Source organism: Lolium perenne, chromosome 7, assembly GCF_019359855.2.
Source record: "Lolium perenne isolate Kyuss_39 chromosome 7, Kyuss_2.0, whole genome shotgun sequence".
NCBI lineage: Eukaryota > Viridiplantae > Streptophyta > Magnoliopsida > Poales > Poaceae > Lolium > Lolium perenne.
In genome coordinates this window covers 319081542-319107365 of record NC_067250.2, presented here as the reverse complement: position 1 = coordinate 319107365, position 25824 = coordinate 319081542, and the positions used below count along the sequence as shown (strand labels likewise).

Genomic DNA, 25824 nt, shown 5'->3' with positions numbered 1-25824 from the left:
ATACAACAAAGGTTTTTTCCAAGCAAATTATTTTTTTGTTCACGTTTTTTCAAGCAAATTAAGATAGGCTAGATACAAAACTCAATAAAAACAAAAGGAAAACAAAACATGGAGAAAGAAAAACGATTTTGCTTCCGTACGTACCCTCTCCAAAGTCACCAACTCGTCAAAACACGTGGACAGTCAGGATGCATCGATACCGGTTCGGGGCTAGGGGTAGGATCGTCCTTCGGGAAACTACTGCGGGTTTGGGTGGATTCGTACGGCCCACGTAGAAGCCCGTATGACCCGAAACGCTGTGTATATACGCGTACGTGTACACACGGCCACGCCCGAACCGCCGCTCATATATATTACTTTTCTCCCCTGTCCTCTTCAGTCGAAACCACACCCATCCAAATCAATCCCAAATCGGGAAAGCCCCTAGCTAGGTCACGAAGAGCAGAGCACTCTCTTGCTTTCGCTCTCGCTCTCGCTCGCGGTCGTCCATGGAGAATGGGGTAGGCGGAGATCATCGCCATCACCATCACCGACGCCTCTCCATCAACCATCCATGTTTCCCCATCCATGTGTGAGTAATTCCCCGTTGTAGGCTGTAGGGGATGGTAGGGATTGGATGAGATTGGTCATGTAATAGCTATAAGATTGTTATGGGCATAGTATCTAGTATCCGTTGTTAGTATTTTTGACATTGTTGCAACTTGCTATACTTAATGCTTATCACTTTGGGCCCAAGTGTCATGATCTCAGATCTGAACATGTCATTGATTCATGAGGATAATTATTATTTTTATCATATCTGCAAGTTATATACACATATTGTTGTCCGGAACCCGAGGCCGCAAAGTGACTAAGAATTGGGATAATCGGAGGGGATGGCTATGATATGAGGATCACGTGTGTTCACGGAGTGTTAATGCTTTGCTCGGGTACTCTATTTAAAGGAGTACCTTAATTACCAGTAGTTTCCCTAGAGGCCCCGCTGCAATGGGCTGGTAGGACAAAATATATCATGCAAGTTTCTCATTACGAGCACGCACGACTAAATAGGAACTATGGATATATTATGCTAGTATGCTTATATCATTATTACTTGCAATGCCTATGTCTTGCTATTACATGGACTCTCTCATTCATGCAACACAGTTCATCCATCCCTATGCCTACAATATTTTAATCCTGCTGTCTACTGCAATCATCACTACTGCTGTTTTTATTTTACTATTGCAGTTACTTCACTACTTCCACTGCCATAAAACTGTTACTACTGATTAATTATTGCAAGCAAGTTTATATTCATGTGCAGATGAATTGACAACTCACTTGTTAAAGCTTATAAATATTCTTTGGCTCCCCTCGTATCGAATCAATAAATTTGGATTTTACTTTCCTTGAAGACTGTTGTGATCCCTATACTTGTGGTCATCACTCGGCTCGACTCGAACTCGGTGTATAACGAGCCAAGCCGAGTTTCATATTTTGTTGCTAAACGAGTTCAAGCTAAACGAGCCGAGTTCATCGAACTCGCGAGTAGCTCTTTGAGCTCGGTAAAAATGAAGTCGGCGCAAGCCCACCAAAATAGGCAAGTATATTTGTGGTTTTTCAACTTGGCAATCTTATTGTCCTTGATATATTGATTCCCTGTGGTTTATATTGTTATGGCACCATAATCCTAATGCTTTTTAGGCATTGTTCATGCCCAAATATTTAGGAAAAATACATTATACATTTTACATGTACTATTTGATAATTTTAAATGAGCTACTCCTGAGTTACTCGCGAGCTTTGCGAGTCGAGCTGAGTTTTAAATCTATTCTCGGTTGTTAAACGAGTCGAATCGAGCTAATTCAATTGTTGACCGAGATTTAGCGAGTCGAGCCAAGCTTGCTCGGCTTGGCTCGAATTCCAGCCCTATTCGAGACCCCTCCACCTGTCAAAAAAATGCATTAGGCGAGCCTACCGAAGGGGAAAGCTAGTCGGGAGGTACTTCCCGAGCTTTCACTGCTTTCCAAGTTACCCTGGACCGAACTGTCCTCTACACTTTTCTGTATTTACGAAAATCTTGCCACTCCGTGTAACCCGACCCGCCCATTGGAGATCTTGTTCGGTTACACCCTACCCAGTAAGAATTAGCATGGAATGGTAGGGAATCTCTACTATATTAAATGAATAGAGGTGGTGTCCCATGGTACGTCCTAATCGCTCGCCGTGACTCCGTGCCCTGCCTAAGAAAAAAACGAGAAAGAACCAGCGCAAACGAAAACCGTAGAGAAGGCAAACCGCTGCTCGCACGATCACCTCCTAAATTCGTTCTGCCAGTCCCACAACCCACTCAAAAAAACTCTCCTTCAAGGTTCGTCCCTCCCACCAAGACGAGGGTCGGGGCACGGAAGACCACGGGGAGGAGGGCCTTTGGCTCTGGGGGAAGGAGTCCACATGAAGAGAGAGTTGGATGTGGTGCTGGGCGATTTGCACAAAAATAACCCAAAAGTTAAAGAAAAGCACAGACTGACCCTCCGGCGAAACTATTTCACCAATCTAACCCTTTTGTGTGGCGCCCCTCTCATCGGCGTCACACATGCCAGTGTGGTGCCCCTCCTGCCGGCGCCACTCTCCCAGCCGATGTGGCGCCGTCGACGCTGAGCTGGTCTGCCGATCCGACGTGGCAGCATGTGTGGCGCCCCTCCCGACGGCGCCACACATGCACTTGTAATTGCCCAAAACATACTGTGAGACAATTCGTCTGGGACTTAGCCGTTTTGCGAGGCTCTATGTGTGGCGCCGATGCCACGGGCGCCGATGCCATGGGCGCCACACAAAGAGGCTCGCGAAAACGGCTAAGGACTTATCGTCCGGAGCCCTTGGATGTTTTCGACCCAGTGCTTGATATAAGTTGGCATGTGTGGCGGCGATGCCATGGGCGCCACACAGTGCAGTGTGGCGCCAGTGTGGAGGGCGCCACACATTGACTTGTGTTAAAACCATGGAAAATCCTACCAAACTCCAACAGTTTTCAAACAACAACAACAAGTAGCAATCTCAGAACATACACAACAAGTAGCAATCTCAGAAGATGTAGTCTACATCGTAGCAAGTAAATTCAAACAACAAGTACCATTACAGACATTGTTCGAAATGACATAGGGTTCACAACTCGATACTTATGAAGAGTTCACAACAACACGTAGCACATCCTAGTGTCGTCCTCGACGTGCCATCCTCGCGGGCTGCTTCCGGACGACCATCCTCTTCGTCCGCTGCCGTGGCTCTTGTTGCTGCTGCTCCTCCTGCTCCTCCTCCTTTGAAGATAACGGCTCGTCGTTCCTCATCCTCGACAAAGATGATCTCCGCGGCGGCCCCTCATCCTCCTCAGTGACAACCTTCTTTCCTCGGTTGACATAATCTTCCGGAGTGTACCGGTTAGGAGCCTTGCCCCTTGGCTTCAACTGGTAAGCTGACCGTGGGGCTTGCTTGGAGGTTATGCTTTGGAGGTATGCTTTGACTCAGAATTAGCTCGTCGTCAGGAATCTTCACAAACATGAACACATGAGATTACAAAAGTTGAAATTAGTAAGAACATGTTTGACGGCAACAAAATAGTCCATACCTCCCGCTCTTCTGAAGAGGAAGATGTAGCAATTTCGCCTTCACGGCAACCTAGCAAGCTGGCTAACCGCCGCATCTTTCGTGCAGTGTTCTGCGTCATGGAACTCATGGTTACAAAGCCACCACAACATAATAGCGTACATTCAAAGTTGGTGATCATACCTTAATGAAATGCCGCAACGGTCCGACAGGCTTTTCATCTCTCCCGCTCTGCTCCCACATAATCTCGCACTCGTGAGCTGTTTTTTGGATCTCCTCCCGCTGTGACAAACATAGCATACACAATTGAAGCGAGCACATGGCAATCTAGATGATGTACTAGTTAGTGAGAGAATCCATTACCACGAAGTTCAGCTCGAAAGCCATAGAAGTCGATCTCCCTCTGCGAGCAAAGGTGTCGTGCTGGCTTTGCGCAACCTCATCGAACTCGATGGGGTCGTCCAAGATGTCCTCAGCATACGCGTGCTTCACTAACTCGATACGCGTGTTCTCATGGAACCACTCGAGGTAGTTGTTGAAAGCGGCCAAGTCGTGAGGCACAATCTCCTCAGGGCCAGCATTCCGTGCCGCTTCCAAACAGTGTTGGAACGCTGCGAGGTGGCCGCTATGATGGACTGGCTAATTTGTGATCTTCCTCTGCCACTGCCTATCAAGCCTGCAAGAATCAAGAAGTTAGTTTGTACCTCTTCTATCAAGAATCTTCCATCGCATGATTCCAGAAGTTTACCTATGAAGCGCCTTGTCCGTATCTTGCCACACTGGTGGGCACTCCTGATACAGCCCAAACTGTCTCATCACTCTTTGCGGCTGGTGGTGTTCAACAAGCCACATGCATATGAGTGGGCAGCGGATACGCCAGAACCGCGCCTCCTCCGTGCACTTGTGGTTGAGGTCAGTCATCCCGGCGCCAATATGGTAGTAGCTACCATATGGCTCCCATTCCACCTGCAGCATACAAATATTTCAGAATTTAGAACATGCCAGTAGAATCAATGAAAACTAGGATTGCAAAAGAGTGATCGGTTACCTGCTCAGTGGTAAGAGTGTCCAACTCCGCAGTGTACTGCCTGTACATGACCATTGGATCGCTCGTCATCTCCGAGACATTGTCCCAAAGGTATGCCCAAGTGGGCTCCCGATCAAGGTTCTCATGGTGATGAGGCCATGGCCTCTCGGTGAGTGTCCTAGGCCGCCCAACTGATAGACGGTCCCAGTTCCATACGGAAAGTAGGAGCATGCATCCACCAATACCGCCGCTCCCAGTCCTGCTCCCAGTCCGGCGACAAGCTTCGTCCAACTGCGCACATAAGACATTTGGTTAGTACTTTGTCTAGCACACTACTATAGGAAAATAGTACATAGAACAAATCATCACCTGCCGGTAGAGGTAGGCAAGTGCCGCTGTTCCCCAACTCCACCGGCGCTCCAACACCGTAAGCGCCTTCAGCCAACACCAATGGGCCAGCTTCCCCCCACTGTCAGGAAAGAGAGTCCTCGAAATCATGTACCATAAGTACACGCGGGTGTACGTCCTCAGAGTGTCCTCGTTGGCCCCTTCCGGGCATTCTCCAAAGTTAGTCCTGATCCAAGAGAAAGACGCGCCGGGGGGAGCTCTCTCCTTTGGTTGTGCTGGCAGCGGAGGAGCCCTGCCAATAAGCGCCTCCATCTGCTGGCGCCACCCATCAGAAGTTGTGTTCATACACAGTGGCTCGCCCTGAATAGGTAGTCCAAGGATCATGGAAACATCCTGGAGAGTAGGGGCCATCTCGCCGGCCCTCAAGTGGAAGGTGTGAGTCTCCGGCCTCCACCGGTCGACAAGGGCGGTGAGTGCCGCGGCGTTCATGTTCGCCCCCCCACGGGTTACAAGGGATATGAACGGCAGAAGACCGGTAGGCTCGATGAACTCTGTGTACCTCTCGTCATACGGTATATCAACTGTGCCATGGTAACGAATCTTCAAAGGGTGAAGATCCGTTGTCCTCTCCGTCATATGAACAGCCCGGTGATCCCTTTCATACTCTTGATCCAGGAGCCACACCATCCTACATGTTTACTGATGTCTACGCACACTCCTTTTCCTGTAGACAGTGTTGGGCCTCCAAGAGCAGAGGTTTGTAGAACAGCAGCAAGTTTTCCCTTAAGTGGATCACCCAAGGTTTATCGAACTCAGGGAGGAAGAGGTCAAAGATATCCCTCTCAAGCAACCCTGCAATCACAATGCAAGAAGTCTCTTGTGTCCCCAACACACCTAATACACTTGTCAGATGTATAGGTGCACTAGTTCGGCGAAGAGATAGTGAAATACAGGTGGTATGAATGTATATGAGCAGTAGTAACGGCGCCAGAAAAGTGCTTGCTGGCGTGCAGTTGATGTGGGTAATATTGCAGGAAGTACAGATGCAGTAAAACAGTAAACAAGCGATGATTGCAGTATTTGGAAACAAGGCCTAGGGATCCTACTTTCACTAGTGGACACTCTCAATATTGATCACATAATAAAACCACTCTACACTCTCTTGTTGGATGATGAACACCGCTATTTGTGTAGGGCTACAAGAGCACCTCAATGCCGGAGTTAACAAGCTCCACAACATTCGATATTCATATTTAAATAACCTTAGAGTGCATGATAGATCAACACAATTATACCAAGTACTAACATAGCATGCACACTGTCACCTTCATACTATGAAAGGAGGAATAGATCACATTAATACCATCATAGTAATAGTTAACTTCATAATCTACAAGAGATCATAATCATAAACTACGCCAAGTACTACATGATGCACACACTGTCAACATTACATCATGGAGGAGGAATAGAGTACTTTAATAACATCACTAGAGTAGCACATAGAGTAATAGTGATACAAAGCTCATATGAATCTCAATCATGTAAGGCAGCTCATGAGATCATTGTATTGAAGTACATAGGAGAGAGATTAACCACATAGCTACCGGTACAGCCCTTAGCCTCGATGGAGAACTACTCCCTCCTCATGGGAGACAGCAGCGTTGATGGAGATGGCGGTGGTGTCGATGGAGATGCCTTCCGGGGGCACTTCCCCGTCCCGGCAGCGTGCCGGAACAGAGACTCCTGTCCCCCAGATCTTGGCTTCGCGATGGCGGCGGCTCTGGAAGGTTTCTCGTACCGTGGTTTATTCGTATCGAAGATTTAGGCCAGGGACCTTTAAATAGGCGAAGAGACGGAGTCGGAGGGCTGAAGAGGCGCGACACAGTAGGGTGGCGCGGCCAGGGCCTAGGCCGCGCCGCCTACATGTGTGGGGCCCACAGGGCCCTCCTCTGGTGGCTCTCGGGTGTTCTGGAAGCTTCGTGGAATTCTAAGATGCTGGGCGTTGATTTCGTCCGATTCCGAGAATATTTCCTTACTAGGATTTCTGAAACCAAAAACAGCAGAAAACAGCAACTGGCCCTTTGGCATCTCGTCAATAGGTTAGTTCCGGAAAATGCATCAAAACGATATAAAGTGTGAACAAAACATGTAGGTATTGTCATAAAACAAGCATGGAACATAAGAAATTATCGATACGTCGGAGACGTATCATTTACACATACATGAGAATATATCCAAATAAGCCATCACAAATACATCAAACACATACATGAGAATATATCCAAATAAGCCATCACAAATACATCAAATACATACATATACATTCATATCTAGGGATAGAACACCATATGAGTTACTCCTTCACATACACATTCATGAAATTTGATGCCTAGGGTTCCTCCACAAATCTAGGATACATACATATCTAGGGTTCCTACACATACATATTCAACACTTACATAACCATTTCAACACATACATAGCCATTTCAAACATCTTTGGATACAATGCATACAATCTAGCAAAATTTAACATCTATGGTTCAAACACATGCATACAATCTATGGTTCCAACAAATCTAAGGTTCAAATCTATGGTTCAAACACATGCATACAAATCTATGGTTCAAACACAACCAACATTTCCAATCTAGGCAAAACGGCTAAATCGAATTAAACCGGAGCAAATTTTGGATGAATCGAAGGGGAACGAAGGGGAATACCTTGAGGATTGTATGGGGATGGATTTGGCCGGCCAGATCTGTCCAATCCGTGGAGGATTTGGTGGGGGGCGGCGGAGAGGCGGCCGGCGGCGGCGGTTGAAGGAGAGGAAGAGAGGAGAGAAAGAAGAGAAAGAGAGGGTCGGGCTAGGCCGTGGCATCGGCGCCACACGTAGAGGCTCGCCAAAACGGCTAAGTCCCAGACGTCCGGAGCCCCTGGATGTTTTCGACCCAAAAGTTGATATAAGTTGGCATGTGTGGCGCCGTCGGGAGGGGCGCCACACATGCTGCCACGTCGGATCGGCAGACCAGCTCAGCGTCGAGGGCGCCACGTCGGCTGGGCATGTGTGGCGCCGATGAGAGGGGCGCCACACAAAAGGGTTAGATTGGTGAAATAGTTTCGCCGGAAGGTCAGTCTGTGCTTTTCTTTAACTTTTGGGTTATTTTTGTGCAAATCGCCGTGGTGCTGGCAGTCTTCCGATTCCGGCATTCTCTTGCCCCGACGCTGCATCCCTCGAGTGCCGCCACATGTCGCTCCACCCGGCCACCGAAAATCTGATGGCATCCCCCGCAACCTCAGGCCAGAGAAGGGACAGCCTGGATGCGGTCACTGCGTCCTCGCTCCTCACGGCGGTCTCTCCACCGGGAAAAAGTCGCTCCACCAATCTGCCCGTCATGGAACACATGACGTTAGTCTGGGAGCCGCCGCTGCCTTCTCAGGTCCACGCTAGGCACGATTTAAGGTATCGCCTGCGTGCATCTAAAGGTATAATTGTTGCACCCCCATGGGGCTCTCTGAGGCTATCCACGATCGCCACATCGCGCTCACCAGCTGGGAGTTGCCTCGCTTGATCTCCACCGGTTGGTCCACGTGGCACCATATGATTGGCTCAGCAGAAGGAGGAGAGAAGAGGCCAGCAAAAAAATATCGGGAGGCCACCAGCCAAACCTTATCCTCTTCCCCTCACAGCCGCCTCTCGCCTTCTCCCCTCCCCTCCCCTCACGCCTCCATCGCCGCCACTGGGCATCCCCACGCTTCCAGCCGCGCCCTCCCTTGCGCCTCCTCCTTCCTCCCTTCGCGCCGCCTCCTCCTCTTCTGCGTGCCTCCCCTCTTTCTCGGCGGCTGCCCGGCGGTATTGGGGCAGAGTCAGTGCGGAGAAGGGCGGCTGTCGTGGGTGTGGGATGTCGCTGCGGGAGCTCCGACGGCGGCGGCGGTCGGACGGCAGCGGGGCCTCTCATGGCTGGATGAGGCAGAGATGTGCGGAGGATCTTCGTCCTCGTCTTCCTCAACACCCATTTGGGCGCCATGGCTAGAGGAGGCAGAGCTCGGCATGGGGGAGAAGGCGACCTCGCCCCACACGGCAGGAGCTCGCCTCCCTAGCCGCCCTCCCTTCTCCTTCTCCCACGCCCATCTCCAACCCCCAGCCTCCCTGGACGACCGCTGGCCAGCAGGAGCAGCGCACCGCCGGTGCAAGTAGGAGGGGCTGCTGGAGCTGCACGTGCGTGGTTGGCTAGCAACCTGCTTGGCTTTTTTTTGCTCCATTGGTCCACAGTTCAACAGGTGGAGCCACTTCGAGGTAGAAACAGATTAATTTTGCAAGGTAACTTATCTCTCTGGCATGGATTTGTTTTCGAAATTGTGCACGTGTTGAGCTGCTGGTATTATGATTCAACATTCAGACTTTTGTTGTTGCTGATTATTGTGCTAAATACTCACTGCTTCACATATTACCTGAATCAGTTCAGCGTTGGAAGTGGAAATTTGGGCCAAAATCTTGCTCTTCGGGCATGTAAGGGTTTGCCATTTATGCTTCGAACCATACTGCAAGTTGTGGATTTTCTTTGTTCAAGTAAAATTACATACAACCATACTGCAGGTTTGGTTCATTCTCTAATTTCATTCACACGTGCCTCTTCAGCTACTCCTATTTGAACTAACCATGGTTTTAGATGATTCTTAAACAGGAATGCCTTTTATTTATTTTCAAAAGTCGACAAATAATCTAAATTTTTTTTTTGAAAACAGAGAAACAATGATAAACCAATGCACTGCTGTAAATGAAAAAAACTTGGAAATATTATTAGTAGGATACGGTGATTTGTTAATTGTACATTGGCTTGAAACGTACTCTTAGCATTATAACTTTCCTCTTTTATGTTCCTTTTGAAGCAAAGTAGTCTTCATTTTCTGATTTGGTTGATTTTGTGTTTTCTGGAGGATGGTGGTATAGAGAATTGGTGAGACCCCCATGAGGCTCCTCTGATCTCAGCGCATGAAAACCAGGCTGGAGCACGGCTGCAACTCATGCTCAGCTAATTTAAGCTCGAGAACCCCAAGCTGCTATTCTTCAGATATCTTTGTCATGCTTTGCTAATGAAGTGCCTTTGCTAGCCCAAATCTATTCTTAAATAGTATATGCAAACCTTTTTGATTACATGTGGGGAAAATATGTTAGCACATCAGCGGAATTACACCAAGAAAATTTTTTAATTGTCAGAGATTTTTTTAGTTACTTTTGTAGAGGTCTAAATAGCAACCTAAAATAGCACCTATTAAGATTTGCATCTCTTGGTTATGTGAATTGCTTGTTTTATATATACCTCTTTCTGTTATGTGACCCATTCTTGCACTCAGAGTTGGAACAACAGCTACGGGTTGGGATAAAGGAGGTGGCGAAGACCTTTTAAGTTTATTCAATGGGCCTTACCTATCTGGTTTCACCTTCCAATACAATGAGGTGCAGGGCATGATGTGTGAGAGGTATTGGCCATCTCAAAGGTGAGCTATTTATGTGGTTTTAGTTGCGCTTTATTCCTCCCTTTGCAGTGACGTAACTTTAGCGGGTCTGAGTTCTCTGGGTTGACCGGCCTAAAGCAAGGGTTCATATTCATTGATTCAACTGTGCCTTTGTTCATATGAAGGTTGATTTATACATACCGATTTGACCCTGATTTTTTGAACTTCATGGGAAATTTTGCGAAGCTCAGACCTCGAGGGACGCATGAAGTGGTCGGTTCTTTCTATGGGAAGTATCAGTCTTGCAATGGTGCCAATAAATTTCATTGAAGTTCATTTTTGAGAACCTTGAGTAAATAAGGTGATCAGACCATCCACCAGCGTGGGAAAACATCCAGCATCAAGGTTAAACAAAGTTTGCCATCTTTCTTTTCAGATAAACCCTTGATGTAAATATGCACGTGTTTTAAATGCTGAAACTGTGGTTTCAAGATTGGATCATATATATTCAGGTTGCCTTCCAATTTTAGTTTTAGCTAACCTGAAATGCTTCTCTTGCTTTGGTAATCACATAACCATTGGTGTATTATTTAAAACAGATCTATTTAGATTCGAAAAATTTGGCTTTTCCTTGTGTGTTGCACACATTTTGATTTACTCTATTACCTTCTGCATTTTCATTTCTTTTTCGAGAAAACGCAAAAGACTTTTGCGTTTCATTTCATTGAAAAGATAGATAGTTTTACAAGCCTCCTAGGAGGCGGGGTACAGGTACAAGAAGTGACTCAGTGCACATCCCAGGTCGTCGGAAGCACTACCCTAATGCCCTTCGCGCTGGCCCTAATGCACTACCCTAATGCATTTTCATTTCTAGGTTCTAAAGTATGAGTTATCTCCTGGGCACTCAGGTCTGCCTAGACAACTTATTAGGTACTATGTTGCTCAGGTTAGCCTAGAATCCCACATAGCTTATTAGGTGCTATTATATCTCATGGGTGCCGATGTATGAATTTATCTTTGCCCTGGTGTGTAAACTGCATTTGGTTCAAAGCTAAATATTTTAGACAGCTATTTCTAATGATTTGTAGAACTACTTGCTTGACCTTCCTAAGTTTAATCCTATTTTTGTAGGCGCTAGCCCTGCACCCAGGTGCAACAGCTCCACCATCAGCTGGAGGTGAGCCCAGACCTGGAGAAAAAAATCTCATATTATTTGGATGAAGCAATTCTATGAAGCAAAGAAATGTGACACTAGAAGTAATTCAATGAAGCAAAGAAAATTTGACAGGTCAAATCCATTTTCACATCATAATTCTACTAGGTTATTTAGTGTCACCCCATGGTAACATAATTTTACTCATATTTTTAGGATCGTTCAAGTTAAAATAGATTTGATTGAACTTCTAATATCATTCATGATCCCAGAACTATTCATACCAATCTGGGGCATCCCCTCTATTTCCCTGGAATTTACAGTGGTCACAACAATAAGACTTCCAAAGTGAGTCTCTCAAGAACTGCACTCATTTCTAATTAGATTTCACATCTTTGCTTCACCGCGTAGTAATTTTTTGATTTTCTTAAATCCTCTCTGCAGAAATATACACCCACTGCCATTTTGGTTTTTTTTAGAGTGTGATGACAATACATCGCATGGTTGATGTAATCTTGTTCTGTGCCCACTGCCATTTTGGTTTTTTTTTAGACTGTGATGACAATACATCGCATGGTTGATGTAATCTTGTTCTGTGCTTGCAGGGAGCAATATTGTTGTGGCAATCCTTTGGAAGGCACCAATTTCATCGAATAGGCAGAAAGTATGTTTGGTATTACATTTGCCCTTCTCTTCACAAATATGTACTAGGTTATGTTTTGATGTTCAATTTTGGCTTCAGTAACAAGCTCATGGGATATACTCTGTTTGTATTATATTTAGTCTTCCCTTCACGAATATGTACTAGGTTCTGTTTTGATGTTCAGTTCGTTCAGTAACAAGCTCATGGAATATAAGATATGATGTATTCTGAACAATGGTGGGTTGCAACCTTGGTTGGTAAACAATTGTGTTTAATATTTGTTCTTTCACCTGCAGTTGTCACCAACAATAAATTCGTCTTCTCTAAGAGTGATCTGGCTGCTTAGGAGAATGTTGAGCCTCACCGAGATGCAAGATGTAGAGGTGGCTGGCATCTACAGTGTGTTGCCGCTGACACCATGCTTGCTTAGGATACTCAATATGAGGCTCGAGATGTGAAATCATAGGCACGCCGGCCTTGATGCATCGGTGATTTTTTTTAGTATGAGAGCTTCTCTGTTTTCAGCTCAGCGCTCATGGCATGGCGGCCTTGATGTATAGATTGAATTTTATTAGCAAGAGCCTTCTATATTTTTCCATTCAACTTTGCATGTTCCTTGACTTTCCTTGGTTTCACACACCCAGAGGAGGGTTTGCTGCAGCACTGCCAGACGTTCAGGTAGTCTGAGTGAGATTGTGGTTTACCCATGCTCTGATTAGTATGCTCTTTTCTTAATCTTCACTTCTTGCTATGTTCAGCCAGTGTTAATTCAAGACTAAATCTGCGCTGCATAAAGAGAAACCACAAGATTATTTTCAGCAGCTTGAGTGTAGAATTTGCAAAAGATTATTTTCAGCAGCTTGAGTATATAATTAGGAACTGAATCTGACTGCTTTTCCTTTCAATAATATGCCGCTATATGTCAGTGTTGTACAGTTTGGGAATAAAGCTATCATCAGGGCGTAATTGACATGTTTTATGCTTCTTTGTAAATATTTAAATATAATTAGGAACATAATTTGTACCACTTCTCACTTCAGTTTGGATACACGCACCTGTCTTTATTTGTGCCATCATTGTATAATTAGCTAGAAAGCTTCATTGTTTCTTCAGATATGGTGTTAAATGATTGAGGAATCAAGACAGAAAATAATATTGCGTATTGTATTTCTCTGTATTATACATGTTCTTAACTGGTGTTTTTTTACCATCTCGTTTTTCTTAGACCAATAGTGCTATATCTGTGCCTGTTGAAAACTTCATTAATATCTTGCATGAGATTAGTGAATTCCTACTGGTGCTACCAAGGTCAATTCTTAAGACCGGTTGCAGCAGGTTTTACTATAATTATTGGTGCATCAACGGTAATTTACTGTTAATATGGCAATCTCGATGATTTCCCTCTTTGGGTGAAATATATTGTCTCAATGTGCCAGTTGTGACTCCTGAACGACATTGTGTGTGCTCACTAATCTTTCTTCTTACTTCTGTCATAAATTATCTGCTTATTCTCTTGGGCCAAATACAAATAACTCTCTTTCTCTTATGTCCAGATGTGCTTGGCAATATTTCAGCAATCTCAGCTGTTGTTGTTTTTATGGTCCCAGGAAAAGGATTCAGTGCTTAGCAAGGAGATATGTATTCCTCTCTGACCCAAAGAAGGTCGCTGATGTTTCTCACGTGCTTCCTTTCTGTGTCTATATGTTCATTCTATTTATGATCTAACTATTGCATTGATCGCAACGGCCCGCCGCTAAAATTTGATCTCTGAGGTGATAGTGCTTTAATGGTAACATGCTGAGATTCCTTGGGAAAACTGAGTCAGCTATAGTTATCTTTGTTAGCTCCACTATCTGAGATTATTCTGCTAGCCGCTCTTTATTTCGTTAGACATTCCAGCATGGTATCATTTATATGTTTCCTATTAACCTATATTTGCAGGGGAAATGGATATTTTATCTTATTTCAGTGTGGTCAACGAATCTAAACTCATCATTCATTGGTTATCAATATTGCGCTGCGCCACCAAGTAGGTGACTATTCAAGGAATCTCTTGCTGATTTTGTCAAATTTAATCTCTTCCGTGTGAGTGTTTGGAGAAACGGCTAGAGAAAATGAGGATGAGATCCTATTCCTAAGCTTACAACCAAGGTTGTATCTATAAAAATTGTTATACACTCATGTACTGTAAGGTTGTTAATAGCCTCTTTACTGCCGCCATTTTGTTGCTTTTTACACGCAATCTGTTAATATGTTTGTGATTTCGTCTGGTTCCAACAATTATGTTATGATGTTCTCTTTGTTTTCTCAGCTTATTATAAATGTTATACAAAACGTTCATCAATGTGAAAAGACAAGCACCACTTCTTACCATTTATTTGATTTTCCTCACCTTTGATGGTGTTAATTCATCTTTTCATTTGGCATCGGTGCTAACTTTTGGTGTTGCAAGTATAAACGTTTCCTGTGTGCCGTGACCTCAACAAACCATGCTGGGACAATGCCCATAGGTAGCTTACCATGTGGCTTTTGATTCCTTTCTTACGTGTGTTGCTCTTTAACATAACCATAGTGTTAGTTAATTAATGTGTTATATTCCTCTATTTATGTGATTATATAAAACATTTGCTACTCAGTTTATGATTTTGTATTTGTTATCCTAATTTCATCCTCACTTCTACAAAACCTAAAAAGAGAATTACCATTAAAACTAAAACCTATTTTCACCTTATTTTTATCGTTCTTATACAAAACATAATTTAGTGTGCATTTTACGGGATCGTGCGCCAAGGCGCACATCTAAATCTAGTCTAAAGGTGTATATGATGCCCCCCATAGGGGGTCTCACAAGCGTTTGGATTTTCGGCCGTCCGATTAAGGTGACGTAGCGCGATCTCGGCCGGCCGTTTCGTCCAGGGCGTGAGGCCCTCACACGGATCCGCGTTTTATCCATGGGTCCTATGAAGCCCGCCCCGGCCCGGTTTCTCGCAGATAGGGGAGACAGCACGCAACCCTCGTCCTCCTCTCCCCCTCGCGCACCTGCCGCCTCTCCCCTTCTCCACGACTCCACCCATCGCGTCGCCCCTTCTCCTCCCGTCGCGCCGCTCCTTCCCTCACCTGCGCCGCCCCTTCCCTCGCCTGCGCATGGCAGCGCCGCCGTCCACCACCGCGGCACGAACATGCGGGAGCAACGGCGTCGTCCGCAGCGCCGCCGTCCGCCGCCGCGGCACGAGCATGCGGGAGCAGCGGCGTTGTCCGCCGCCTCCTCGCTGGGCCACCGATACCGTGCCGCTTCTGGGCTCTGCCTCACCTCTGCGTGCTGCCGGGGCACATGAGTGGAAGGTCGCCAGGAGGAGCGGAAGGCCGCCACAGCTTCATGCGACGTCGATTCAAGGTGAGAGGCCGCTAGCCCACACCCTTCTCCTCCTTTTTTCCGTACCTTCCCGCACTTGGCCGTCTCGCGGGGAGTGAGAGAGAAGAGTGTAGGGAGGAGGATCAAGCGCAAATGTGGAGCGGCAGCAGTATGAACATGTGGCCTAGAACCTCCATCCCTAGCCCGGCTCAGCCTCCTCCGGCTCTATCTCTCCTCCTCTACGCCCCTCTCATTCTCTTCATTTCCATCCTCCCTTCTTACCTTCACTTTCCATTGGTTTTCATTTTTCTCTGTGCAGATGTTTTTGTATATATGCATGTAAGGTGTTTGAGGAAAATCCAAGCATGATATAGGTACAGATTAATTCATTTTTATATTGTCATGTGCATTCAGTAATTCGTTTCCTCTAAACTTTACATGAATTAAATAATGTATTGCCTATTTTAGGAAAATACAAGCAAGCTGTAGTTACAAGAAAATCCAAGCAAGCTCTATACAACGCATTCTGCACTTTGTGAATGTGCCAGGCTGTGTCTTTGCTGACTCGTGATCTCCGCTGCCACTATGGCCGGGTCTTGCCGCCACTGCCAGGTCGCCAGGTTGTGATGTTACGATGCTGCTCTACACGATCGTTGTGTCCTTCAAGTGTGTCCAGTCGCCGTCATGTTGCCGCTAGCCAGAGGCCCTTTCCCATTTGTTTAGTTCCTGGCTGGCCATTTCATGATTTAGGAAATCGTTTGTATGTCCATTACTTGGCTCTATCACTAGCACCTTTTGATTTGTTGGTCTTATTTTAGGTTAGCGCTGCAGTGCACAATACTACCACTATTCATTTAAATTGATTTAGTCCAAGGTCAAGTGGTGGGAGTCCATTCATGCAACAACTACCATAACCTATCAGGTTATATATAACTTATACATCGGTATCTGTTTGAGTTATTTGTATTTGTTTTTGTTCTAGTGCTTCTTGCTTACCTTATTGTACTCTCCCATATTTACAGGCTGCAACGGAAACAAGGATACAATTTCAGTTTTTTCAACTCGAGTTTCAGGTTGTATCTGCAGCCGGTGTCACTAACTGAGGTTTGTCTGATCATAGCATCAATCTTCTTCTATACATGTCCTTCTGATTGCCGAACAAGCCCACGTAATTAAGGTTATTAACTATATGTATGTTTCGGACTTAATTAGTCCTGTACAACTAAGTTTTTGCGCCACTACTTAAGAAGAACTAGGACTACAAGAAATAGTACTATAAAATAAGTATGATAGACGTCATGTAAATTTTAACCAGAGTATCAGAGGGTGTTGCCATTTTTATCTGAGACACGAAGCAGTTGAATAATTGCAGGTTGACTTTTGGGTCTTCATTTCCTTGACTGAACTTCTATGTTTCTGGTTTGACTATGTCTTCCTAATGGTATATATGTATGCTATTGTGTATTTACCGTGCCATAGTGCATATGCACTGTACTTACATGCTTAGAGCTATAGGCTTTGTGATAGTTTGTGCATGTCGTAGTGGAGGATACACATGTATTTAAATCCTATGTCTAAATGAGTGACATGCGTTCAAGTTTTTTTTTTAAATCTGTGCAAAGAAGATTGCTCAAACTGTTGTTCCATTTCTCTTATTAATGTTTTCTTGGTGAACTTTATGATTGGTGGTAGTTTACACTGAACTTTTCTACTGCAACCACGTAGGTAAATGCACAAATGATGCAATGCTAGGTATACCAGATTCTCCCCTCTCTGTTTTCTCTAAAAATCCAACTAACTTCATCTTGGTTTGGCTTTATTCGGTGTCCATGGTCGTATGTTCCCGCTCTTCTAATATTTTAGGCACATGAACAGAAAATTCCAGTTTTACAGACATCACATTGTGGCAGTAGGTATTGTCATGTTCATGTGAGAATTTAAGAAGGAGATGAATAAAGTGTGGTTGGTGTATCTGAGCAGTGACACAATTTAGATCATGAATAATACTGTATAGATCCAGATTTTGATCGCCCAGCTAGGAAAAAAAGGAATTGTTGTATATTTTGTCAGCGAAGATGTATCAGTGATATGTGCTAGGTAAACAAGCTTATACCTGCAATCAATTCCGTTATGCATGTGAAAATCCATCTTAGTGTACAGTTTGTGTTTTGAGTACATGTAGAACAAATGTACCACTTTAATATTCAAAGGTGAGATTACTGACTGGCATTAGAAAGAGAGATGATTCTGTTATGTTAAGTTGTGCATTCTATTTTGATGAAATAATTACGAGGAGCTTATTCCTAAAAGAACTAAATTATATTATTATGGATGTTGAAGGTAATTTCCCTCGCAGCAAAAATTCAGTTCCTTTATTCGATGAAATGCGACCTAGGCTAGAGAGACAAGTTCAATGCCCACTGGCTTTTTGATAAAACACAGGTACTGGATGTTCTCTTCTCTCTCTATTTATCTATATATTTCTGATGTTTTCCCTTGATGTATTCACAGTTCATTGATTGCTTACTAGGAAAAGTATTGTCGTAGGTGCATGTATTAACCAAGGACATAATATTAAAGCTTGGGACCTCTGAAAGTCTGAATTCAGACCTACTACCAAGACGATTTTATTTTATTTGCTGCGTTTTTTCTAGCACAAATGTTCCTCCACCACTTACAGATGCTTCACTCTTTTGTCATAATCTGCATGTTTTCCCCATTCCTGAGCAGCAGATTGCATCTCTTCTTTTCCTATACCTGAGATTTTGTTATTGTGAATTTTATATTAATAGACAAATTATTATTAGTTCTTCAAATTGCTAGAATAGTTTGAATTAAAATATATTAAGTTAGCAGTACAAGTCGATATATGTGTTGCTTCCTTTTCTCCTTTTTATGTGCCGTTGGTTATATATTAAGTTAGCAGTACAACTGTGAACCTTTTCTCTGCTTGGAGAGATTCTCCATGCATTTTTTTTGTTTATGTTTAAATTCTTGATGAAAAGATGGTTCAATCTGGCCAACATCCTTTAGTTCTCGGGACCTAACCAAAATTCAACTGCATGGACATTTAAAGTATTGTAGCATGGACAATTAAATTGTTTTACATGTATGGGAGTCTCTTACGTTTTAGGCAGCTGTATTCATTTCTCTCTTTATAATACAATTTTTTCTGTAGATGTACATTGGTATTTTGAAAGACTTGAGTTGTTGAATGATTTCTCTATTTCATTCCACGTATATTTGCAGGTTACAATAAGTTTGAACCAATTAGCGAGCTTTGTCTATCACTGATGGATGCCGCGTTTTATACCATGTCCTTGGCTTAAGCACCTTATGTAGATGTGTTGCCATAATATGCTTTCCTATTTCTCTAATTGTATATAAGCGTTTGCCACTCTGTTCATGATTTTGTGTATTCTATCTAATATCGCACTATTGATTTTGTTATTTAAACTCTAAGAAATAAATTATCATTTCTCACCTTATTTTTTATTGTTGCTATACAAAATGTAAATCGCCGTAAAGTTCACGGGGTCGTGCGCCAAGGCGCACATCTAAATCTAGTAGGCTGAATAAATGGTACTCCCTCCGTCCGCGAAAAGGTGTCGGATCGACGTTTTCGTGAAAAACCCCCTGTTGTTTTTCCGACCACGCGCACGGTCCACGCGCAGACACCGCCCTCCACCCTGAAGTTGCCTTCTTCCTTGCTCTCGTCGACGACGCCCTCCACCCGACGCTGCTCCCTCTCCGCCCCAAGCCCTCCACCGGACGTGGCGCGCGATGTCGCCGCCCTCTCCTCCGCTCGCCGCGGGCGTTCTATACTTCTCTCGCTTCGCGGAATCCGTCATCCTCCGGTGCCCACCGTGGTGTGATAAAAATGGGGATTTTCCTCCGGATCTCTCTCAGTGGTGGCGGCACGGCGGAGATCAAGTCGCGGTGGTGGCTGGAGGAGATCCAATCGCGGTGGTGCTGCTATTGGAGGCACGACAGAGCTCCAATTGCGTGATGTGGCTGGATCCTCCCGAGGTCATGGTAAAGATGCCAATTTGCTCTGGATATCCCGCGGTGGCGGTGGTGGCGGCACGGCGGAGCTCGAGTGGCGCTGGTGGTGGAACGGCGGAAAGGAAGCGGCGGCTGACCGATGAGCAGGTGGTGGCGCTGGAGCAGAGCTTCGAGGAGGAGAAGCGGAACCTCGAGCCGGAGCGGAAAATCGAGCTGCCACGGCGGCTGGGGATGGCTCCACGCAAGGTGGCCGTGTGGTTCCAGAATAGCCGCGCTCGGTGGAAGGAAAATCAGCTCGCCGGACGCGACGTGCTCCTGGCAGACAACGGCCGCCTCCGTTCTTAGGTGCGCATCTGGCCGTGTGGTTCCAGTACTTTTGCTCCAGTCTTCAGATTGCCTTGTGCTCCAGACTCCGGATTAGTTTCAGTAATATGGCTTAGTTTCCTTGTGCTTTTGACTGCATTGGATCAGTGGTTACCAGATGCTAAGGTAGGATGATGTTCCTTTTTGGTTTCTCTATTGATTGTAGGAATGAGAATACTCCAATCCAAGTGTTTTTTGTTAGAGAGCTCAAACAAAGTTCTGGAAATTTAATTCACCAAAGAAATGGGTACAAGAAAAATGGCCACTCATTCCATGTTACTTATAGGTAGCAACCTAAAAAATTCTGGGATTTGCTTATACTCCTCGATGCTGAACAACCTAAAAAGTCTGACTGAACAACATAAAATTCTGAGATCATCTGTGTTGTAACACACTGTAGTACTGTACTGAACTAAGCAAATCCCAGTAATACCAAATCATTAGAGCATCTCCAACAGGCGCGCTATATAGGCCGCGCGGCATAAAAACGTCCGATATAGCGCGCGCGGGAGGGAATGCGGCGCTCCAGCAGGCGCGGTAAACGGCGCGGCGCTATAAAAATTTTAGGGCGCGCGGCGTTTTGCACAAAAGGGAGCGGCATATCTGGCGCGCCGGCTACAGCGCGCGGCAACGCTCGTCCAAGCGCGAAAAGCCAACGGCTGGAAAATTCCTCCCCCCGCGCCCGCGCCCTCATTTCCCCACCTACCGCCGGCGCGAAATCCAGCCGCCGCCGGTCGATTCCGCGGCCGCCCCCGCTTCTGCGCGCCGCCGCGCCGTAGATCCGCGTCGCCCGCACCTCCTCCGGGCAGCAGCGGGCGCTCCGCCGCCGCACTGTGCCGCTCGCGCCGCCGCCAGCGACAAGTTGTACTCGGCACTCCTTCTCTGCGGCGCGCCGCCGTCGCGTTCTCCTCCGCCGTCGCGTCGCCATGTCGTCATCGTCGTCCTCGAGCTTGCTAGCAACATGGCGCGCCCATGGTGCTCGCCCATTTGCTCGCAAGGTATGAACCTCTGCCGGCCGGCCGGCCTCTATTAGTCGCCAATTATCTACAATAGCATAGTGAAGTAATTTTATACATATGTTTCTAGAGTTCATCATATGATTCATCGGATGACGAGTTCGACCAAGAAGAAGAGGAGAACATATCAATACTATTAGCATACCGCGCCGTTAAGAGGCCAAAATTTGGTGGATCGGTGTTCGGTAGACAGAAGTTGTGGAGAGAAAGGATTGAAGGGCATGAGAAGTTGATGCGGTCGTATTTCAATGAGAATCCGATTTTCCCCGAAAGCTATTTTCGGCGGCGTTTTCGGATGAGTCTCAACTTGTTCAAGCACATTGCAACGGAGGTCACCAAATATGATCGCTTCTTTGAGCAAAGGAGGAATGCCGCCGGAGAACTTGGTCATACCACATATCAAAAGGTGACCGCCGCCTTGCGTATGTTGGCATATGGTATACCAACGGATCTAGTTGATGATCATTTGGCCATGGGAGAGAGCACTTCTATCTTGTGTGTGAAGCGCTTTGTCGTTGCAATTGTCAATGTCTTTGGCTCCACATACATGAGAGCCCCCAATGCTCAAGACACGGCAAGACTTTTGGAGATCAACGCCAACCGGGGGTTTCCCGGTATGCTTGGTTCCATTGATTGTATGCATTGGAGTTGGAAGAATTGTCCAGCGGCATGGCATGGACAATTCAAAGGCTACAAGAAGGATGCCACCATAGTACTTGAAGCGGTGGCCGACCAAGAGACTTGGATATGGCATGCTTTCTTTGGAATGCCCGGATCTTGCAATGACATCAATGTTCTTCAACGGTCACCACTAATGACAAGACTTGCAATGCGGGAAGGTACATTGGTGGAGTTTGAAGCAAATGGCCACAAGTACAACTATGGCTACTTCCTCGCCGACGGCATATATCCAAGGTGGCAAACATTTGTGAAGCCAATTATTCAACCAAGAGGTAAGAAGCAAACCCAATTCCACAATGCACAAGCGGCGGCTAGGAAAGATGTAGAGAGAGCATTTGGGATTTTGCAAGCCCAATTTGCCATTGTTAGAGGACCGGCTAGATTTTGGGATCAAGAATGCCTTTGGTATATCATGACCGCGTGTGTAATCATGCACAACATGATTATAGAGGATGATCGCGGAAAAGATGTGGATCATACCCACTACGACTTGATGGGGGTTCCCGTGCAAGTGAGGAGATCCGCACATAGGATTGCCCGATTCATTGCCTTATACCATGCCATTCGGTGCAACGACACACATGATGAGCTTCAAAAAGATCTCATGGAAGAATGGTGGAATTGGAATGGACAACAATAGTTGCATATTTGTTGTATTTGTTTGTAAACTATGTGTTGTATTGTCTGAAAACCATGTTGTATTGTTGTATGTTGGACGTGTTGTATTTGGTGTGAAGTATTGTTGTCAACAATGTATTTGTATTTGGATGGTACAATTTATTTGTGAATTTTTATATATTGTTTGATCTTGTTGGATGCATACTTGTGGGTGTTTGTTGTTTGCGCCGCGCCCGCGCGCTGCAAAATGGCGCGTCCGGCGGAGGTGCTATTTTACCGCGCCAACGCGCGCTGCAAAATGGCGCACCCGACGGGGGAGAAATCGCTCCGGCGCGCGGCATCGGTTTACAGCGCGCATAATCAGTGTTTTAGCGCGCCGCGATATAGCGCGCCTGCTGGAGATGCTCTTAGATGCTAGATTTTCATGACCTTTTCATCTGGTAAAATACAACCTACATAAATCCAATCTCTGCCGGTTTATATCTTTGGCAATCTCTGAATTTTTGTTTGTTCTAGCAGGGAAGCATTTGCACTTTGGCTTAGCATGCGCACCCTTTACATGACATAAACCCAGCTTATGTTTACCCCCTGGAACCTACCTGCTAGCTGTGCACAAACTTAGGTAACAATACTGGAGGTTCTGTGAACATATCCATAACACAAAATCTTTGAGTTTTTGCGATGAACGGCATGGAGTATAATAATAGTCTGTCTACTAGATTTACAAAATCATTCAACAAAGCACCACATTGTGTGAATCTAATCTATTCAGAAAGCATTTTCTACGTGCAGATGTCATGATCCTCATTAGCCGCGACGCATTCTGATCCAGGGAAGAGCTTTTCAAATATTTAGACGCAGATGCAGCCTTTGATTTCTTCACCTTCGTTTCATGTTCAGTCAGAGTATCATCCTCATCTGGGACAGTAAATGAGACAAGCAGTAAGGTAATGATCAGACTAAGAACTAAATCCTTACTTAAGTTCTCAAAGGCCTAGAAATAAATGAGCATTTTGTTGTCCTTACTTTTGCTCCAGTATGAATTTTCGTTTGGTTAATTAACGATTTTGTTAGGCCTTTGTTGTCCTCAGTTTTCTTCATCTGATGGTGGATTTGAAGCTGATGAAACCATTCTAGGAGGAATTGTCAGACACACGAGTGGTGAGCAGTGGCACTGGCATCCACATGTATGACCACCTATAACTGTCTGACGAATTGTCTCAATGGTTTGTAGATCGGAATTAGTTACGCAATGAGGTTAAGTTCAGGAAAGATTACATAGAAATCAGCACTAGCATCTTTAAGATATATGCAAGTACTTTGCCTGGTTGATCAATGTTGTTGAGTGGTCGAGGTAGTGCTTAATAACGTTTTACATTGTCCATTCTAAAACGCTGTCACCTTTTCTAAGCATGGATTTAATTTAGTCTGTTTCTAGCTGTAATTTCCATGGCGACTTGACAATGATGGTAGAAATATATTCATTCTTTTTCTGTGAAGCCTTACTATGAGATTTATTTTTTTCTTCCATTGCCAAGAAATATATTATCTGGGCACACTAAATCTTGAATTGAGTTTGTTTTAACATAGTGTATGTGTTTTTGACATACTAGCTGCTGCCGCCTCTCTCGAATCCGGGGGACCGGACTAGCTGCCTCTGCCTCTCTAACGGCAAAACCGTTGTTGACGCCACCGGTGATGATCACCAATCATCTTGCTTTCCCCCACGCGGAAGCATTATTCTATTCCGGCGTCGCGTGCAGGTGGATGCGGTACATGTTTCTGGGACGACTGTAAGGTACACGGCGGAGTTCTGCATCCGCAACCCGCTGCTCGGACACGCTTCCATCTGCTGGTTTATGAGGTAATTGACATTTGTGTATGACTTGAGTTGTCCTAAATGTGATTGATGTTGATAAGGCGCATTAGCATTATCACTCATATTGGTTAAGTTTTAGGGCTCCCTAGAATAATCCGATGGTCGATGGCCTAAGAATGATACCAGCAAGAGGTTTAGTCATGGTTATTAAGGGTGGTTGTTTGTGCCTTCGGAAAGTATGGAAAGCCTTGTCAAAATGGATTTGTATTCGTATATCCGATGATCTCCTAGAGTACTTATTGTATTCCTATTGATGAACGGAAACATTTATCATAATGAGTTCTCTGCAGTTTGTGTAATTTCACTTGTTGTATCGATCACATCCAGGCTCTAACAACTGCCACTTCTTTCACGGCCACCTGAAGCCCAACTATAGGGCTTGAGATTTAGTTTCATTTCGTTGGGTCCAGCTTGTGTGCTATTTTGTTAGCCTTGGTATTTTGGGTTCAGTTGTCATTAGGGTCATCTTGGTGTTTCTTCTAATGTAAAATGATGTATGTTCTTTATAAAAACATCTAGGCTCTAAATTATGTGGTTGCTTAAATGCTATGCACTGTAACAACTTTGATTTTTTTTTCTGGTCCAGATCCTGCAAGATTGAACTCTCATTTCACATCATATCTTATTTTCCATTTCACATCATATCTTATTTTCCATTTCACATCATATCTTATTTTCCAGATCATTTCCTAGAAGATTGACACCCAAATTTTTGGCTTTTGGTTGTCTGAACGTCTACCTTTTTGCTTGTGAAAAGGTATGTAACTTTTTTTTTAAATGGGGAGTGAAACCTCGGCTTCTGCATCATGATGATGCACACGGCCTTTTATTAAAAATCCAAGCATACAAAGTTTTTAACATCTCAATCATCGCCCAGAGCTGATACAAGAATCAACCAGCAAAGGATACCAAAGGAAAAAAGTATTACAAATCATTGTAGTCGTCTACTCTGCCGCCAACCAGCCTGGCACAAGATATCCTGAGCGACCATCTGGAGCCGTGTGCATCCAGTAGCCATAGCATCCCGCTGTCCCTCCGGTGATAGCAGAGCCCACAGCTGGACCCAATGTGACACCGTATGGATAACGTGCAAAAAGTGAAAAGAATGTTTTTTTGTTAAAAATAATATCATTCCTCGCCTTCCATATATACCAACATAAGGCAAAAACCCCAATATGGATGAAAGCCTTAGATTGCCTATCAACTCCATTTAACCAATTACCGAACATTTTCGTAGTATTGGTCGGAGGTGGAAGAGCAAAAGTAAAACTAATCGTGTGCCACAGTAGTTTAGCTAAGGGACAAGTGATAAACAAATGTTCAATAGTCTCCTGCTCTCCGCCAAAAACACATTTTGTACACCCATTCCACCATCTTTTAGCTAAATTGTCTTTAGTGAGCAACACCTTATTACTCAAGAACCACATAAATATTTTTATCTTTAAAGGAACTCTAACCTTCCAGAGATATTTTCATAGAAAGGATGTATGGTCATTCATAAGATCCTCATACATCGATTTGACTGTAAAAGTACCATTTATTGTCAAACTCCAAACAAATCGATCATTATCATCAGATAAATTAATCCTCATGAGCTTACGGCATAACTGTAACCATAAAGTCCATTTGTTTTCCACCAACAACCTCCTGAAACTGATATTCAGAGGCGTTTGAGCTAACACATGGGCTACCGTT

At 44.8% G+C, this 25824-nt stretch overlaps 1 protein-coding gene and 2 long non-coding RNA genes across 16 annotated transcripts; all 3 read left to right on the top strand.

Moving 5' to 3' along the window:
• Positions 1-8722: 8722 nt before the first annotated feature.
• On the top strand, positions 8723-12988 carry LOC127317100 (uncharacterized). Of its 12 annotated transcripts, none has more exons than XM_071823033.1 (8): positions 9192-9283; positions 9424-9559; positions 9901-10461; positions 10671-10931; positions 11294-11365; positions 11551-11596; positions 12178-12236; positions 12512-12988. In XM_071823033.1, exons 4-8 carry the CDS (start codon positions 10890-10892, stop codon positions 12671-12673), a joined length of 381 nt encoding a protein of 126 aa, XP_071679134.1. In that variant the 5' UTR covers positions 9192-9283; positions 9424-9559; positions 9901-10461; positions 10671-10889; the 3' UTR covers positions 12674-12988. The 12 variants fall into 12 exon arrangements, 3 of the variants coding, with proteins under 3 accessions (XP_071679134.1, XP_071679133.1, XP_071679135.1); XM_071823032.1 differs by having other exon boundaries at positions 9901-10556; XR_011747971.1 differs by having other exon boundaries at positions 8723-9283; positions 9901-10931; positions 11294-11349; positions 12512-12979.
• A 2596-nt stretch (positions 12989-15584) lies between these two features.
• LOC127317103 (uncharacterized) lies at positions 15585-19109 on the top strand. The gene is made up of 5 exons (XR_007860909.2): positions 15585-15941; positions 16036-16489; positions 16590-16671; positions 17908-18009; positions 18817-19109. It is a non-coding gene; the product is annotated as an uncharacterized lncRNA (long non-coding RNA).
• A 63-nt stretch (positions 19110-19172) lies between these two features.
• Positions 19173-24962, top strand: LOC127317105 (uncharacterized). 3 transcript variants are annotated; one of them, XR_011747962.1, is made up of 5 exons: positions 19176-19917; positions 23043-23197; positions 23342-23437; positions 23864-24114; positions 24811-24962. It is a non-coding gene; the product is annotated as an uncharacterized lncRNA (long non-coding RNA). The 3 variants fall into 3 exon arrangements; XR_007860912.2 differs by having other exon boundaries at positions 23325-23437; XR_011747961.1 differs by having other exon boundaries at positions 19173-19917; positions 23342-24114.
• Positions 24963-25824: the final 862 nt, after the last annotated feature.

Bases quoted from the DNA above. Each gene is read 5' to 3' on its own strand.
- LOC127317100 (XM_071823033.1), top strand. From the start codon at position 10,890: ATGCTGAAACTGTGGTTTCAAGATTGGATCATATATATTCAG. The intron at 10,932-11,293 runs GTTGCCTTCCAA...TTTCATTTCTAG, and splicing joins ATTGGATCATATATATTCAG to GTTCTAAAGTATGAGTTATC. The intron at 11,366-11,550 runs GTTAGCCTAGAA...CTATTTTTGTAG, and splicing joins TTAGGTACTATGTTGCTCAG to GCGCTAGCCCTGCACCCAGG.